This window comes from Berghia stephanieae, chromosome 3, assembly GCF_034508935.2.
Source record: "Berghia stephanieae isolate SIO BIC M18660-M18661 chromosome 3, UCSD_Bste_1.3, whole genome shotgun sequence".
Lineage (NCBI taxonomy): Eukaryota > Metazoa > Mollusca > Gastropoda > Nudibranchia > Aeolidiidae > Berghia > Berghia stephanieae.
The window spans coordinates 104,919,117-104,939,143 of NC_088362.1; the positions used below are offsets into that span (position 1 = coordinate 104,919,117).

Consider the following 20,027-nt stretch of genomic DNA (forward strand, 5'->3'; position numbering starts at 1 on the left):
TAGACGGTTCATATCTGAGGATGTGACCAAGCACCTGGTTGTGTCCCTCGTACTATCGAAATTGGATTATTGTAATGCTCTGTTGTTTGGCGTTTCGCAATACAATCTGAAACGTCTTCAGATTGTCCAAAACAGCGCTGCCAGACTAGTATTTATGAAGCGTAGGTGCGACTCTGCCGGACCTCTACTTCATGACCTGCATTGGCTGCCTGTTGAGAAAAGAATTAAATTCAAAGCTTGTGTTTTAGTGTATCGTTGTCTTGAAGGTACTGCCCCTTCCTACCTTTCAGAACTAATTGAAAGATATTCAAAACCCCGCCCCTTACGTTCGGCCAGTGATTCCACAAAACTAGTTGTCCCTCGAATTCGGAAAAATGCTGGAATGAGATCCTTTTCTCATTTCGGACCCTCTATTTGGAACGCCTTACCGCAGAGCATTCGTGAAAAAGAATCTTTGTCTATTTTTAAACGTTCGCTTAAAACATATTTGTTTCGATTTTAGTAGATGGTATGAGAAGCAAGATAGGTTTGGTTTGTGTTGTGTGTTGTATTGTGTGTGTGTGTATGTGTGTGTGTGTGTGTGTGCTTGTGTGTGTGAATGAGTATGTTTCAGCCAAAGTAATTTGTAATTTAAGCGCTTAGAGTCTGGTGTCTCGGAGTTATAGCGCTATATAAGTTTTCAGCATTATTATTATTATTATTATTATAAAATATGGCGTTCTGTAACATTGCACTAAAATCACTCTTAACAATTAGACAACCTCAAGGACCAAATAAAACAAAATCATTTAGAGCAATTCATGATGAAAACTATAATTGTGATTTTCTAAGACAACACAAGTGACAAAGTCATTGTCAAATTTCCCAGCATTACGAGTGGAGGCATTTTAAATTTTCTCCAAGTCAACTGCGTTATCTTGAGATTTAATTATGTAATTTTCATTCCAAATCTGTTACATCATTATACTGGAATCAAAATCTCAAAAAACAAAAAGAACAAAAAAAAAAAATTCATTTGTGATTCTCATTTTTTCTGTCGTGATCTTCAAATACATTTTTACTTTGATTTCTGTTTCATCAGGCTTGCGGTTGTCTTTTTCAGGTGTCCTTAAAAAAAAAAAAAAATCTCATTTGTTATAACTAAGGCCTGAAATTTGAGGCATTCATTTTTTTGTCTTTGTTTTTTTTTTGTCAGCTGTTGCATCAAAGATTAAAAAAAAATGATTTTGTAAGTAAATAACAAATGTCAGGTTGAGAACCAGCTGACTAGTGGCAACTTTATAAAGTTGAAATTTCATGCTAGTCAAATTTGAATTTGAAAATCACTCAAATTCAAGACTTGCATTGGTATTAGTCTGATTCAGTTTATGTAAGAGTTTTGAAAATCCATTATCTGTTGTTTTTAATAATTGGGAATGAATTTGTATTTTTCCTATTTCATTTGGTTTATTTCTTAATATTTTGGTCAAGTCATAAAAAATTGTTTCTTGTCATCAGGTACGAGGAAGTGTATCAATGTTCATTGACTCCTGGGAGTCCCAACAGATGTACCCTGCAAACCAGGGCCGCCCTAGAGAACTCATTTGTCCAAAGTCCCTACGTTCTTCCTGTCATCAAAGCAGTGTTTGCTTATGCAGAGGCGTTCAAGGTTCTCTGTCCTTCTGGTAGTGGTGTTTGTGCTGCCGGTTTACAAGCAACACCTCAGGATCTCCGAAACGCCTTAAAATCCTTGGATTTCACTTTTCCAGCCTCCGTTTTTGGAGGTGCTTTGACAGGAGAAGGTATCAAATTTGATGCCAAGGGAGACACCTTGTCAGGTGCCTTTACTGTCTTTCAATACAATGATAATGGTGGAGCCTTTTCCTTTAAAGAAGTAAGTACTTTGGTTTGATTAAGCGTAAAATTTCCTTATATGTAAAAATTGTAAATACTTGTAACGATAGTCATAGAGTAATTATATTTGTGGTGACTGCAGGTAAAGATGATCATAAATAAATACTTGGAAAAAAAAACAACAAAAACCCAACAAACTTCTGAATTTTGGTTTGGATGACCTTCTCGTATAGTGATAATTAATAGAGAATTGATTGTTTTCATGACGCTCCTCCCATGCGCATATAAAGTTCATAGTTTAGAGAATAAGCTGAGAATGACTGAATGTCTTTGTGTTTATTTTTTACTCGTATTTTATGGAAAGCTGACTAGTTTTTGTTTGCTTATTCACTTCCAAAGAATTGGAGCATACTCTATTTCTTAAAGCTTTACTTCATATTCTAATTTTAAAATATGTGTTTGGTATAAATCATCATGACTTAAAGGTTTTGTTATATTCAGTATTGAATTATTACTTTATTGTGATAAATCTGTTTTTCTTATTCAGTATCAAATGTTATCTCTCCATTGAATTATGTGCCAAGAAAATTAAAAAGAATAACCATTTTTTCTCTTCTGGATCCTTCTTTCAAGGAAAGAAATATCACTCGTGAAATGGTAATCATATCCATCTAATATAAACACTAATCTGTCCATCACTGACTATACTTCTCCCTATATTGTAATATTCTTTCACCCTCTATTCTAATACCCCCCCCCCCCCCCCCCCCCGCCTACTCTAATCCCCCCCCCCCCTTCCAAAAAAAAACATACCAAAAAAAAAAAATATTAAAGGAAAAAATTGGCCTTCCAACCGGTACAACTTTGCGTATTTTAGTACGATTTATTGACCCAAATACTTTGATATGATTCCAAAGGATTTAGTACGATTATTTTTGTAATAAATATATATATATTTTTCAAGCGTGATTGATGTTGAAAATTATAGGCTAGCCTACATTTAATGCAATGATACCTACATGTCATACATTAACTGTTGACCGTGTTTCTGAATGATACATCATATTTTATACTATAATTATCATTTCAGTCAGTTACATGATGCTGATTTTCACGACTATTTTTCTCATACCTTTTTGAGGATTTGCATAGAATTATGCATGCAAGCTTATTTTATACTTTAAATAGGCTCAGGTCATATTTAAACGTTTACTACTTGTTAAATAGAAAATTTAAAGTGAAAATTAAATTGAACTAACATTGAAGCCTTCATTTAAAAACATATTCCTCTGATAAAAGCTCAGGTCAAATGGTGGATCCGTTAGAAAATCACCATAGTGTCTTGTGTCATATTTTGACACCTGTACTCAATTGCACGAATGCTTGTGACACTGCCATTTTTAAGGCGTCAGTCTAGACAAACTGGCGCTAGATGTGTTAAAGGGGGTGGGGGTAGGGGTACATGAGTCTCGATTTTATGTAAGCAGGTCAAGAGTGGTAGAACAGTTATAGGTCCGTTTTAAAAAGATAATTATTATAACTTCCCCCTAATTAGAAAAGAGCCCCAGCAATTAAACTACTCTCTCTCTCTCTCTCTCTCTCTCTCTCTCTCTCTCTCTCTCTCTCTCTCTCTCTCTCTCTCTCTCTCTTCCTCTTCCACCTCCCTCTCTTTCAGTCTTTCTTTGCCCCCTTCTCTCTCTCTCTCTGTTTCTCTTTTTCTATCTTTCCCTTTATCCATATATATATATCAACTATTCATCTATCAATCTTCATGTTTACTTAGAGAGATGAAAATCTGTTACAATTATAAGGGGTGCTCAACTTAGTTTACACTTTTACCTTTGTTTTTACAATGTTTTACAATTTTGATTTATTAAAGATACTTGAGCATTATTTGTAAGATCTGTAACCCCTGGGCTACAGTAACAAAGATAAAACACAAGTAAAAACAAATACTTTCAGGCTTTTTGACCAAAAGTCAATTCTTAATTCCTGGTATTTAAAAAAAAATCGTTATAAGGAAAGGACATTTCATTAAAATTGTACTTAAAGTAAGTTATATCTCTACTATTAAGAATAGATGTACTCTAGAAGTAGTAATATAATATACGAAACTATAATATTTTAGATGGTTTTGTTTGAGTTTGACCAATGGACCGATACATTTTCCTCCTTTTTAATCACTGATTAAAGCCCTCTCTCTGTGATTTTTAAAAATCTCAAAACTTACTCACAACTGATTCACTGGAGTGACAGTTGTATATCACCATCACAACTTCATTTGGTACATCAACACCATCAACATCTCTTACTTCTTACCACCATCACCATGGCATCACCACTGCTACAACCACCATCACAGCATTGTCACTGCTACAACTACCACCACCACTACCACCACCACTACCACCACCACCACCACCACAGCTTCATCATTAGATCACCATCGCTACAACAACCACTACCTCTTCCACTGACTCTACTAACATGATTGGGGTGTTTTGGTCATTTCTTTGAGCGTTTCGAAATCAATATCCTTAGACATTGCAATTTCTGACTTTACACTAATTTAAAATGCTCATTCGGATTAGTTTCTCAATAAACCAGATAATTTTGTAATTACTAGAAATTGCTGTGAATGAGTGCAGGTAAAATACACTTTTCTGTCAAAAATACATTTTTTAGGGCCATAGAATACACTTTTCATTCTGGAAAGGTTGGCATGATAGACAGTCTGTCATTTACCATTTATCATTTCTTGTTGACAACTTTGATCTTCCTCCCAGTTAGTGCTCCAAAATCTATCGATAATTTGTCATGAACTGCCAACAGCATAACATGTATTCTGCATTCTTGAGCAGAATGGATGCAATCCTCAAGACTGTCTTTACTTTCTCATGTTTGTAACTGACAGAGTAGTATTTGAAGTAAATGTAAAATAAGCCATTGAAAAAGGAGATGTTATATGTATTAAAAACGATATAGAGCGCAGCATATTTCCCTTAGCTGTAGTTGTTCTGACTCAAAGTGAGAAAACATAAGTGTTACTTTCTATAACGAGCTTCTTCTCCATCTTCATTCACTCTTTTGTTTCTTGTACCAGTTCTGAAAATTAATTTAAAATGTTTTTAAAAAGTTACGTCTTTTTATATTTTGAAATTATCTGGGGAAAAAAAGATAACAAAACAAAACATAAACAAATGGAATATAAAACGTAGAAAAATGCATGAACACGTTTTTGTACTTACATTTCAGTTTTCATTTGATAACCTTTTTGTTTCACTCTCTGTGTTTTCTGTCTACCATTTGAAGATGTACATGCAATCTAATATATGTGAGATATACTAATTTAAACCTTTACACACTTCTGTAAATTGGAATAACACCATTAGTCAAAAATTGTTCAAATTAAGCAGCATTCCAGGTAAGCTATTCCAGTGATGACCTTTATAATTGTAAAATTCTTTCAAAACTACACACCTGTTTATTGTTATAGCTATTACAGGGTTTCTTTCAGTCGTCTAAAATGTTGTCTTTATTTTGTTCGTTCAAAGAATCAACATTACATGTGTGTAGACATGAGTTAAATCGATAAGTAACTATATCTCATGACATATTTATACAGAACTGTGATTTGTCACATACCCTTTAATTGAAAAGGTCGAAGCCAGAAGACATATATTCTCCCATTATGAAATTTCAATGAACGCAGTATTCTATTTCAAATGCAGACAAACAATAATATCAGTATATGTACTCATTTATTTGTTGTTACCCAAGCTGGTCAAAGATGTGAAGTCTGGCAAAGTAAATAAAATGGAATGGATTTTAAGCAGTAAATGCAATGATAATTAATAAGCCTACCTGTTTGATTAAAAGTTCAGAATTATTTCCTATTTTACCTTATATAAGTGATTAAATCATACAAATAAAGTTTCATGAAATTCTGAAAACGTTTTTATTCACTGGCCATGAATTCTGCAACGCCAGAAAGTATTTTTTTAAAATTATGTCATGCGCAGAAGCTTTAATAAAGTGGCTGTTCTACCAATTGCTGTTTATCATGCTGCGGTAATATTTCAAAAACTATGCAGAGTGTTTGACTTGACTAAGGTAAATTGGTATTGCAGCATTGATAAGTATATGATACCTTTTGTTCCTAGAGGATTGAATAGGAATTTGAGAGTTAGAACTACAAAGTAATCACAAATCAATTGATGCCAGTTTCTGAAAATTTAAAGATTTGGAATAGCACTTGTATGTTTCATATTTCAGAAATCTGGGGTAAGCTCTGAGTGCTGAGATTGCATGACTCTAAGTTATGTAACTTTAAAAAAAATCTTACTATTTGTGTAACAACATTCACAACTTATCAGGACCAACTAGAACCTAGAGTTAACACTATAACTTTCTGCACAAAAATTTTGAAAGGAAACATGCATGGATGTTTTGAAATATAGCCTTGCACACTATATATATTGACTGACTAATCTTTTAATGGGGGGGGGGGGGGGGGGGGGGGTTATATTTTGCCACAATTATATATCTTGTAATAGAGGTCGAGAGGGTTGATGGCCCAATGTCTGATGGATAAGGCATTACAATTTAATCTGGACAACCTAGTTCAAGCCCTCAGTTCAGGCATTTTCATTCTTTTTCATGGGTTAGGTTACAACCCCTTAGCTTAGTTGATCAGTGATCTACTATCTTTATAGAAATGTTTAAGTGACTGCATCTTTTGATACCAGATAAAGCTGAATTCTTGAAAACAATTATTCCCTTTTCTATCTCGTATTTTCTTTTTAAAAAGTGGATTTTATTACAAAGGCTATGCAAAGGCTTTTATTAATTTTATGAATCAATCTCCCTTTGAAATATCCAGAAAACCATGCTATTTTGTTATCTCCTCCCATACAATACAATAGTTTTTGACGCAAGTAATTCTCAGCACTGGCCAAACACATGATGACCTTTTGTGCTTGCTATCTCACACATCACTTTGCTTTAACTTTTTTTTTACTTGTCTCTCCCCCCCCCCCCCCCCTCACCCCTTCTTCCTGTAGGTTGGTGAATATAAAGATGGAACCCTCAGAATGGGAGCAAATGTGAAATTCTACAATGAACAGAGAACCAATACCCTTGCACAACCCCCAAAATCGTTATGCGCGGCAAGCGGGTGTACTAGCTGCATCCTTCCACCAAGACACGTCTACTATGAGCACACAACAGGAGACATTATCTTTGCATCGCTTGTTAATGGTCATGGTCACAGTGATTCATTATTTTCATGCGGTCCACAACTTGAGAAGGGCCTTTCATCTATTGTGGCCGTACAATGGGCCATTCAAGAATACAAGCGCAGGAATGTGAATAAGCTTCGAGGTGTGTCACTTGGGAGCTTGGTAGCTAATGTGTGTCCCAATGGTGCTGTAGCTGCAGGCTTCCTCAATGACCTCTTTAGTCCCTCCAGTAGTATCCAGGATGCAATGGGTATGGCTTTGTCTTCCCGGGGAAACATTTATGGCTTTGTGGACGACACAGGTATGAATACTGTTACAAATGAATAGTCATGCATATTTATATTTTATGTATATTATAAGATATCTACTTTTTCATTATGTAATAACCCCTATCACTCTACATTTGACTTTTACACGAATACAACCTCTACACCCCCCTCCCGTCTCTAAAAACAGATAATACTTTCATTTTGACTGACGTTAACAATCTGTCACACAAATTGAAACAATTCTCTTAAACATCTGGAGGCATCCTAACTTTGATGGCAGGCTTTTCCAGGGCCTTATTGCAGAGGGAAAGAACGAATGTTTTTGTGTGTCTCTGCTCTTGCATGTGGGATGGACAATTTATGATTATACCCCCTTGTTCTTCTGATTTTTAGTCTGATTGAATTTTGGAGGATGACTACATTTTTATTGTGAATTATTCTATGTATCGTCGTGATTTTGTCTCTCTTTATGCTTGTGCAAGCCTCTGAGTCAGGCATGAAGAATTTGTGTTTCTATAGAAGTGTTCGCAAAATGCCTGGCTGCTCTTTTTTTTTGTCATTTCGAGAGCATTCATGTCTCTTTCTGATGGTAGTGGTCCCAGACAATGTGGCCATACTTGAGTGTAGCCCTAACTAGTTTTTTGTAACATAGTATATATGAATTATTAATTATCATTATATTAATAATTAGAATATTAATTGAATATGAATTATTTAAAGATTCAGTTTCTCCTATTTCCATGATGTTTTATTCTGTGGTTATCGTTTAGAGTTGATAGTTGAAATGTACCATACAAATATTTTTGGGGGCACAGATTATATAAAGCACATTCCATCAGTTCATACCCTACACAATGCACCTGACTGAAACTGTTGTAGTGTGGCCCGAGGCCTCATGGACACAATTTACATTAAACAATGATGATGATGCTAATCATGGTGATGATGATAATGATGATGATGATGATGATGATGACGATGATGATGTCGATATGATGATAAATACATTGATTATGGTGTCAATGATTTCATTTGATATTTTTTATTATCTAAGTTAAAACAGTAGCAATTTTTAAATTGTTTAAATTTAGTAAAATGAATAATATAAAAATTGCGTTATCCGAAATGGATGCTTTGTGTTACTGTCGGCACTGCAAGAAATAATTTCAGACATGATAGTATTTAAACTAGGATTATTTCTCTTAAATATTTTCCAGGCAATTTGATGGCAAAGGTGATAAGCCCTATTTTGAGTCAGTACAATTATCCTGAAATTCAAGTTGGAACCACCACTCCTGATGTCTCTTCAGGAAATATGTACCCTTATTACGCCAGAGCCGTACCAAATGAAGAAATGTATCTGAAAGCATTGACCAGTCTCCTCCGTGCTAAGTCCTGGACTCATGTACAGGTAAGTGAAATTCCTTGTTTAGGTACAAAAGCCATGGAATACAGATCAGGGTTGCCGGATAAATTTTGCCAAAAAAAAATGCCAAATATTTCATTTAAAAATGTTAAATGGCTAAATGGCTTTTTAAAAATGACATAACTTCCCTGGTTCTTTCTGCTAATCTGCACATATAGGTAAAAATAAATCTTTATTTTTTAAACCTGCTGCCATGGGTAGGTACTTTGATTTAATGAAAATGTTTTCTTGCTTAAATGTGAAAATTAGGGTATTTTATCAAATTAGTGTGTATTATACAAGTAAAAAACGTGATATTAAAAAAAATAACCCAATAATGCCAAAATGCCAAACCCAATCCAAATGGTTTTTAAAAAATACCAAGTTTTTGGCTATAGGCATTTAAACGCCTAACTGGAAACCCTGATACAGATGAGTATTTTTGCAGCTTTTGAATTACTTCAAAATTCACCAAGAATTTAGTAACTTATATACTCAGTGAGGTGAATGCTTTGGGATTTAAGATAATTTGAATACATAAACATTGAATATGATGTAATCAGTGACGTAATGAACATAAGCAATGTACCCTTGTACGGTATTCAGGAACTACGGTGGATGAATTCCAATGCAGCCTTCACAAGTATAAAAATATTTGTATTTTTGATTTGGCAAGATTTTAATCAACGTAAATTTTTTTGAAAGGTTATTTTATAAATAGATTTTTTTTGGAGTTACAAGCAACTTCTAGTAGATGGCTAATATCTACATTTTACTTATAATTGTGAGTCTGATAACCAATTAAAAAAATAATAAAAATTTTGTAATGAGTAAAACTAAAAAAAGAAAAGAAATAAAGATAAACAGAGCTTTGCCTTGCACTGTTTCAAATGCAACTTTCATCTTTTACCCAAAGGTGAATAATCCAGCCGTTTTAGTTGAGATTTAATTTACCACATTCAGGTGAAGAATAATCGTGGATTTATTTATTTATTTTTTAATGTTTTATAGAATGGAACTGTTGTAACCCCAGATTTTTTTGGTTATTGATGAAACTATATATATACAGTCACGTCACCATAATCCGAACTCCTCCATTCCCAACATTTTATTTGGGTTACAGAGGCATTAGATAGTGGAATCAGATCAGCAAATTTATAAGGACGATTGAAAAGACTTACCTTTACCTTAATTGAAAACAATAGCCTTTGTAGGCCCAGTGACATCAATATCGAATGACAGGGATTGTGTTAACAGACCAGTCACACATGATTGATGCTATTGATTATTGTACACACACTGCACAACCATGTTGATTGAGGTGAGGTATTCCACAGAGCACAAAACGGAAAACTCAAATTCCAACTAGCCATTTGAAACGGAACAACAAAACACGAAACTCAGCATTTAATTTTGAAATCCCCCACTCAAGAACAAACCATCATCTTTACTCTTTCTTCCCCTCCATCATCCGACTTTGGAACTCCCTACCAACCACTTGTAAACAAGCCCTTTCGACTGATGACTTCAAAAAATCGCTCCCTGCTTCCCTCTAAAACCCCTGTTACTGAAAAGACGGCCATACAATCTTCAGCCTGAAGCTTTGGCCAATGGAAGAAGAAGAAGAAGGTGGCAGGGCTGGGCTGTCTGTCAGTGACTGGACTGAGTAGACCTACCTTACCTTAATTGGATGTGACAAAGCATTTAAATCGAATTATACTTCAATTGTTTGTTGATTGCATTGAACTAGAGTCGGTAGGCAATGTCGGGCATTGGGATGTTAAGGTGATAGAGTCATAAATTATATAGTAATAAATATCGTAATGGCTTGTTCCCAAAATAATTGTTCAGATCCAGGAACAAGAATTTCTGGATTATGGTGCACAAATAAAGAAGAAATCTGTCTCAGGGCGACATGTCCGGATAATGGAGAGATCTGACTGTAATTAGGTTGTAAATTTCTATTTATACATGACTATTATAAATAGCACAACTTTCATTATTCTTGAAAATATCCCAATTTCGTTATTGCAATATTTGGTAGATTCTACAAGATTTGAATACTTCAAATACCATTTTTTTTTATAGAGCAGGGCAATTTTAAGTGATTTGTATCAATGACATTTTCACCGATCTAGCTCGAAAAAACCCCCCATAAAAACTAAACTCTTAAGGCTTATTATTACTTCCTTCTTAACTCTTAATGATGTGTTTCTTTTTCTGTGAGACAGGTAGCAACAATGAAGAATCCATATTACTCAGGAATGTCCATGAGATTCAAAGATTTTGCTTCCAGGTGAGAAGATAACATTTGTTAGCTGTAAGAGGCTATTTTTGTTGTATTTAAATATCTAATTGAAGATTTCTTTTTCAAAGGTAAATAGGTTTAAATGATATATATTTACAGCAAAAGCTTTCATAGATCAATTCACACAATAGAGGTTCATGCAGTGTCACAGAAAATGGTTTGAATGCACTCCAAGAAGGAATTTCAGACAAGGGGAGACAATCAGGAAAAATACCGCTCACTCATGATATCGTTTTTTTTTTTTTTTCCATATGAATACAATTGTAGAATTATCAGAGGTTTATTTTAGAGATGTGAACATTTATCAAGTTAAACAGATAGTATAGTGCGCTTGTCTGAAAAGGAGAAGTGAAAATATTTTGATAAATAGTTGAGTAAAACATATGTCTTCATATAAAGCATGACAAATGATTGAAAACAATTCTATTTTTTTAATCTCAGACATGGAATCTGTGTTGTCAGTACTTCCTACTTTGACGAGGGAGCATCAAAAGTTCTTGCAAATACTCTGAGTGATTCTCGTGCTTTTGTTCTTGTGACTTTCGGTCATGCAGCCACAATCAAGGAACTTTTTGATGAAATCAAGGCTACAGGTTAGTACATCACACTGTGCTCATATGGCATAAAAGTCTCTTAAAGCAATTCAACTTCAAAATTAAAAGAAGAACATAAGTCTGTAATATGGGTTTAATTTACAAAGATTGATAGCAGATGAATTCCTATTGAAGACAATCTTGTCTTGTTTGTCTAGGAGATGAACTCTTGTTGTCTTTTCAATACCCCTATCTGTTGTCCATCCATGTGAGGTTCTTGCTTATCCTAGAATAAGAAATTACACAAACATGAAAATTTGCCTAGATTTTGGCACTCTAATATGTTATGATGTCACAATGTCCACCAAGAGAAACAGGCACCGAGAGCTTCTTAATATACTGTGGATAGGTGCTTCTTATAGCACTAATTGCTTGCCCACTTTAGTAATAATATCTGTCGAGATGGTCAAGAGATAGTCAAATGAATATGGCATCATACTTACACTTAGAGGACCAAGGGTCTAGATGCAATGATGGTGAATTTTTTCCTTAGTCTTTATTGTTCACATTGTGGCACTACACTGTGGCTGATACCTGGCATATCTCAGTATTTTTCCAGATAGATCTTAAAGAATGATTCCCCTGAGAATGGAAAAGGGAATTTTATTTTCATTGTATTAGATGTATGTAGTTGGATTTTCATATTCTCCTTGCCTTTTCTTCTTACTCATGTTTAACTTCCATTTTTACTTTGGAGAATTAAGCCACAGCATCACTGCAAATATTTTTTTATTCAATTATCTTCCGCAGGCAACAAAGGCAATATCCAGGTGGTCTCTGGCATGGCAGAATGGGGCACAGATCCAAGATATTTCGACACCAACTCAGAACCTGAATATGCCATTACGCTTGCCCTTCGACGTGAAAAGAACACTGATTTTGAGAACTATTTGATTGGCTTGAGCCAGGAACAGATCTCTGTGAATCCTTTCCTAACCAGTTTATTTGAGGTTACCAATAAGTGTTCTCTTGTCAGTTCCTCTAGGGGAAAGTACGCCAGAATTTGTTCTGCTGCAGACAGGTTTTCTCCGTACCAGGTAAAATTTAAAGTTTGCTGCTGCAAATCGAGTATTTCATGTATTGCACCGATTCCTTTATGTGAAGCACTGAGAGTATGTTTATTAGTTTTCTGGTGTAATTATTATTATTATTATTATTATTATTATTATTATTATTATTATTATTATTATTATTATTATTATTATTATTATTATTACAATAAAACATTTGACAATTCTCTTTGAGCTTATGAAATTATTTATGGACAAATCACCTTCAATTTTATTCAACATTTTTTTCTTTTATTTTTTGAAGATGTAATTACTGCCAATTTAGTTATCCAATTTAAAGGAAATACTTTTTTTCTTTTGGCCATTTCTTTATTATATACTCCTTTTTTGTGTGATCCCATTGACTATATGTGATTCTATTTAAACTACTCTAAAGCTCTTTAAATACGCATAGAATGCTTTATACATTTAATATTAATTCTGGTAAAGTTAAAATTTGGTTGAAGTTACGTGAATGTCATACTCTAACACAAGACACCTTTTTGATAAACTGGATGCAGTACAAAGACGGCATGCTCGTTTTGTTATGGGAAATTATGAGAAAACATCAAGTGTGAGCAGCATGATTGATAAACTAGAATGGAAGTAGCTCCAAATCAGGAGGAAGGCAGCTCGCCTGACCATGATGTATAAGATAAAGAACAACTTGGTGGCTATTAAAAATCCTGACCTACAAACACCAACACGAGCATCTTGGACTTCCCACGCGGACAGTTTTATTCCCTTGACAGCCACCAAAGACCTCAGAAAATTCTCATTTTACCCCAGAACCATCACAGATTGGAACAATTTACTGCAGGAAATTACATCTGCACCCACCTTAGATTTATTTACAGAGCTTCTAGATCACTGCTGAATTTTCACCTTATTGTTATTGTTCATGTCAAAATCTTCATGTGTGAAGGTGGACATAAAAGGAAGATTCAGATTCAAACCAATGCAACATATTGTCCATTATAACAATGTTGAATTAAACCCCTCAGAAGACACCAGCAAAGCATCATCTTTCAACTAAGAACACAACACATACCGCTCAACAACCATTTAAGCAAAATTACAAAAGATACATCCCCTTCCTGCCCCCTATGTCAACACCCCAATGAAACAGTAACACACCACTTGCTTGAATGTCAACCTCTTGAAGACCTGAGATGCACATTCCTCCCACCAAATCCAAGCATCAGTAACACACTTTATAGTCACCTGGAACAACTACAAAAGACATCTAACTTCTACGTCATGGCACAAGACCGAAGGGCTAGAGCTCAGGTGGTCGCTGGTTCGGATAAGTAAGTAAGTAAGTAAGAATTAAACCCCTAATTGCGTTTAGTTATTAAACTTGTACATATGTAAATGTTAGTTTTGTAATTTTCATGAAAGCTTCTCTTTTTTCACATTTCAGGGCAATGCTCCTTACATGATACAAGCTATTTACAATATGGCTGATGCACTACATGAGATCATTGCTGATGTCTGCAAAACTCAAAATTACTTTGGGCTTTGCGTTGAATTCAACCAACTTCACGACATTCGCAAAAGATTGTCAGAAAAAGTCAAGAACAGTGTTGGTATTCGTAATGGAGAGGGAACAGATGATATTGTTTACTACATCATCAGAAATGGAAAATATCAAGAGGTAATGAATGCTGTATGGAGTTTTAAAAAAATAATTTAATTTTTAAAAAATTTATTTATTTTTAAAAAATGTTACTCAATATGTTGAAATAAACTAGATCAGAATAATTGAGTCAATTAAAAAAAACCATTGACAAGATATAGGAAATTGAAGTGGTTTTCTTTTTGAGGTTTGGAGACTATCTCTCGAGCTTTTATATAGCTCAAAATCCACAAAATGTGCTCAAAGTACTTTACAAGGGGTCCCTAGCCAACAGCAATTATTAACAGGTAGGACAGGACATGACTCCTGTTAGGCGATATTCAAATGTTTATTTTCGAACAGAGTCAACAGTGTTAATGGCCAGGTACTGATTTTACACTGGAGTATGGTGAGATAATGTGAGTAAAGATCCTTTTCCAACTATGCGCCACTCAGGACTCGAACCCAGGACCTTCTGATCCAAAGGCAAGTGTCATACCATTAGACCACATAGCTACACCTCCTTGATAAAGGCATTTATATTAACCCAAAAGTTTTTAGATTAAGCTTAATATTCAATTTTAAGCATCAGGTCCATTCTGACTTTATACTTTTTTAAGAGAGTCAGTCATAAATTTGATGGGTTATATCTTGCAGGTACCTTTTATACATCTGCACCATTTTAGGAACATGAATTTCTTCTTACATAGAACCAAAGTTAATGACAGTTTTTAATATTTCAAAATTTTAAAAAAGAATCTTAAACTTATTATCCTTATTATCTAAAGCATATTATCATTTTCTTCTTTCATTTTGAGGAAAACTCAATGTTACAATTGCATAAGAGCAAAAAAAAAAAAAAGAAGAAATTGCTAGGTATCTCTTATCCTTTGTAAAAAAATATGTAGCAGTTCAAGAATATTTTTTTTCTCAAGCACGCCTCTGGTTTCACTAAAAATAGATTTTGGTTCTAATGATGTCCTGACCACATTGACAATTCTTAATGTCGAATTGTCAAATTCGAGAACCAAGTATTAAAAAAAAAAGAATCCATTTGAAAAAGAAATAATTTAGGTGAGGTCATTGGAGAGGTATAGGCTACTAATAAGATTCTTGGACTCATGTATTTGAAATTTCCAACATATTCCTCATGGAAGGGGTCTTTTGACCTCTCATGGTGGGCAGGAGGTCACTTGTCATGTCTTCTATCTCCCTATTTCTGTTTTCCGGGGTTTGCTTTCTGTCTCTGTCTTGGAACAGGATTGCTTGTTTTGTCCAAGATTGCTTGGTTTGTCCCTGGCCGGAATGCATGGCTGGGAGGGAAACAGCCAAATGTATGGTTAGTTATAGTTTTTGGAGAGATATTTTTTCTCTTGTAAAGCATCTCTGTTTTTTTACTGTTGCTTGCTGTTACATTTATTTTCTGTTTTGAATATATATAATGATGTGTAAACATTTGAGTGTATTTCTCTTCGTTGGAATCTACATCGGTTCTCCCTTTGTCTTACTTTTTCTCGTATGATTTCTATTGTAATTTTTTGATTTTCCCATTTTCTTCCTTATTGCTGGTGATGATATGTCCTAATAGTGTTGCAAACGGCCTAAAACCCCTAAAACTGAACAAACGACTAGTTCCCAACAGGCCCTCCTAAGATGTAGCATCATCATTAGGAACTTGTTCAGGAGTTTAAGAATCTTTTATTACCACGGTTAAAATTAAATTTTAGGAGATAATACCATCATATTGAATGCATTTGATTTATTGATTTTTGATTGAGTCAAATTACTTATAAAAACAAAGAAACAGCATGGCTCGATTGCACATCCATTACTTGCATTTGTGTGTGTGTGTGTGTGTGTGTGTGTGTGTTTGTCTGTGTGTGAGAAGGTGAGTGGATGTATGTGCACAGACACTGGCCTTTACGATAGTTTAGTAATATAGTCTCTGTCAGCGCCAAATAGCATTTGTCAGTGTATAATTGGGCGTCATATAAAAAGATTATTATTGATCTTCTAGTTTTTCTTCTTCTTCTTCTTCTTCTTCTTCTTCTTCTTCTTCTTCTTCTTCTTCTTCTTCTTCTTCTTCTTCTTCTTCTTCTTCTTCTTCTTCTTCTTCTTCTTCTTCTTGTGATTATTGTGAATATTATTGTCGTTATTATTATTATTATTATTATTATTATTATTATTATTATTATTATTATTATTATTATTATTATTATTATTATTATTATTATTATTATTATTATTATTATTATTATTATAATTATTATTATTACTACTATTATTATCACAATAGAAAATTCATGATAAGTTTATTGATTTAATCTTTTAAAAATGTTTATTTTCAAATACTGTTCATGTGATGAATTGATTCTACAAATAATTTCTCCTCTTTTTTTTCTTGTCCTCCTCCTTTTCTATCTCCACCTTTTCCTCTTCCTCCTCCTCCATCACCACCTCCTCTTTCCCTTTTTTCTATATATAACAATTCTTACCATTTTTACCAAGAGATCAGTAGATCTATCAATGTGTCTTGATATTAAATTGTTTCTGCTTTCATGTTGGAAACTGTAAGGTCTTTGAATTAAACAGGCTAAAAATATTTGGAAAAGTTTTTCTGATTTGAAAAAAGATTCAAGTTTTGCGGTAAATGGAATTTTTAAAAACTTGCCCACAGTTTGGAAGTTATGACACATCAGGTCAGCATTTGAAATCAGCTGGAGGTGTCAACAACAACCTGCTGAATCCGAAATTTAACCGAGGTACCAGCTGCCCAGGTGTCTGTCTCAACTGCCAGTACTTATACACTTTTAAGGATTTTGTATATCAACCTGGAGACATTATGATTGCTGGCTCTTTCAGGTCAGTTGGAGATGAGAAATTATGATTTTAAAGTGCTTTTTATTCTCTCATTTTCATCATTATCATCATCATCATTATCATCATCGTCGTCGTCGTCGTTGTCGTCATCGTCGTCGTCGTCGTCAATCATCATCATCGTGATCGTCATCATCGTCATCGCCAGCTCCATTAACAATTTTATTATGTTCATAATGGTTAAATGGTATACTTAGTTTAAACAATATCAATGACCCAAGTTCTGCTTATTTTTAAACTGCTTGATTATCCTTTTTTTCATTGGAGCTGATTTTTTTTTTTGAAGGGAATTTTTTATAAACCCTTTTAAAAATCTGCAATTACACTTGACATACGTCACGTTTTGTCCCGCATGTTCAATTTAGCTGATGTCTACGGAGCCCTTGAAAGCACGTATAGCACATTTAGTGGATGTTGCACTTCAAGTCCAGATGTGCTATAAGTGCATTTCAAGGGGTCTCTTTTCATCAGCTACATTGAACATGTAGGACAAAACATGACACGTGTCAAGCGCTATTACAGGTTATTTCTACATAGACAAAGCTGTTATGGCTATGCACTGTCATTTGTTTCAAAACTCAAGCTCAATTTCTTATTAACCGTCTGACGTTTTGCGTGATGCTTTTCATACTGTGCTAGATTTTTAAAAAAATTGTGAATCTAAAAGATGTAATCTGTATCTCCATCTGATACTGTGGAATCATAAATTTTTTTGATTTTGGCTTTGTTTTCATTTAACTTAAATAACAGAATTTTTACTCAAATAACGTATTGCATAACATTATGTTGCTTATGTTATTTCCGGTGATGTAAGCAGCTACTTCTTACGTTATGTGATGGTCCGTGGCCTAGAGCCCCACAGACTTTTGTCTATATTTTTATCTATTTTTTCCATATGGTAGCTGACTGGGTGGGGATCCTGACCTCCCATAGTGGGCAGGGAGGTACATGCTGTGTCTTCTATCCCACCATACCCGTTTTCCAATTGTTTTCTGTCGTTGTCTTGGAATGAGATTACTTGGTTTTGTCCTGACCCTGCCTGGAATTCCTTGGCTGGGAGGGAAACAGTCAAATGCATAGTTATTGTTTAGGGAGATGATATTTTTTTCCTTGTAAATCATCTCTCTGTTATGTATTATTATGTTTGTTATTTTTTATGTATAATGTAAGCATTTGAGTGTATTCCTCTTTGTTGGATTTTGTGCTTGTGTCCAGATGAGACTTATAGGTGATCTCAAACTAAGTACATTGATGGTTTGCTCTTGGAATCTGCATCTGATCCCTATTTGTTCCCAGTTCCCCTTTGTCTTCCTTTCTCTTGGGTGCTTTAATTGTAATTCTAGAACTTTTTACTATCCCATTTTCTTCCTTTTTACTGGCGCTGATATAACCTAAATGTGTTGCAAGCGCCGTAAAACCCTTAAAAACAAACAAACAAACATATATGGTAGCTGTAACACTGACAGTTTCAAGGCTGTGACATGGACATCCTTGTTTGGCTTCATTTTCGAAAAAATTAGACAGCCTTAATTAAAGCAATGTTTTACACTGTGGTGATTTTACATTTCAAAATTAATTGCTTTAAATGATTCAAATAAATAATAACGTGAAGTTGAATGTAAGCTTCAATTTAATTACAAAAACAGATCAAATGAACGTTTCGGGTTTCCCCTTTATCAACAAAACAGGATGGATGTTGATAAAGGGGAAACCCGAAACGTTCATTTGATCTGTTTTTGTAATTAAATTGAAGCTTACATTCAACTTCACGTTATTATCTATTTCTTCGAGCTTTGAGCAGCAACATTTACACTAAATGATTCAATGATAACTAAAAATCCATATTTCTGTGTCCTGTACATACTTGTGTGTGTCTACATTATTTTTGTATACAAATGTGTGAAGGAGAGAAAGAAAATTAAATTGGAAACTGTGGATCGATCCTTAAACAATCAGTGTCACCCCAGAATGAGGATGATGACGATGATGATGATGATGACGATGATGATGATAATGATGATGATGATGATGATGATGATGATGATGATGATGATGATGATGATGATGATGATGATGATGATGATGATGATGATGAAACAAAGCCAAATGCCACCAAAAATTATGAAGGTTATGAGTGTGAAATTTTGTTCTTTATTATTTTTGCCATGATAAGAGATGGAACGAGATAAAAAAGCTCAAGATAGAGAGGTATAGAAACTATTTGTCTGTGGCCTATACCCTGACCCAGGGTGAAAAAGGCAATGATGATGATTATTTTTGCCATGTACTGAAAGGGGTACGTTCACTTGCTTTACATATGCTTTGGGTAATGTAAAACTGCGTAAGTTTTGATTTAAGAGTGACTGACTTTCTTTTAATACGGTGTTAATAAGCTAACTTAGTAATGAATTGATTATGTGTCTCTAAAAAATTAATTCATAATGTTTTTTGTAATCACAGAAGCGTTGCCAATCGAATTCATAAACTAGGTAAAAAAATACAGGTCAAAACTTGTTTGAGTTTAGAAATTTTGAAATTAACTACAGTCCATCCGGATAATTGCAACACCTCGGGGTCAGCGAAAATGTTGCGATTAACCGAAGTTGAGTTTCCTGTCCACGATTCCAACATTTTACACATATATGCTAATCTCAAACAAGTTGTTGTAAACATTGTTCTTAGTCCACCACAGACAGAGCAATTTGATTGAAACAAAAACCATGGCAGCCCTGTATAGATTCTGACAAGCAAAAGCAGCTATACTTGAGGCCGACATCTTATTTAGATTGGATTAACTTTCACTATTTTGTTCTCAACATTTGTAAGAGTCAATGA

The 20,027-nt window shown here is 34.3% G+C and overlaps 1 protein-coding gene across 1 annotated transcript in view; it reads left to right on the forward strand.

Annotated features, from left to right (window-relative positions):
• Positions 1-20,027, forward strand: part of LOC144969071 (uncharacterized) — a 72,956-nt gene that overhangs the window by 8,814 nt on the left and 44,115 nt on the right. The window contains exons 8-15 of the mRNA XM_078908082.1: positions 1,498-1,873; positions 6,897-7,374; positions 8,560-8,753; positions 10,979-11,043; positions 11,497-11,648; positions 12,399-12,685; positions 14,121-14,354; positions 16,993-17,177. Coding sequence (XP_078764208.1) covers positions 1,498-1,873; positions 6,897-7,374; positions 8,560-8,753; positions 10,979-11,043; positions 11,497-11,648; positions 12,399-12,685; positions 14,121-14,354; positions 16,993-17,177 — 1,971 coding nt within the window. The remainder of the gene's footprint in view (positions 1-1,497; positions 1,874-6,896; positions 7,375-8,559; positions 8,754-10,978; positions 11,044-11,496; positions 11,649-12,398; positions 12,686-14,120; positions 14,355-16,992; positions 17,178-20,027) is intronic.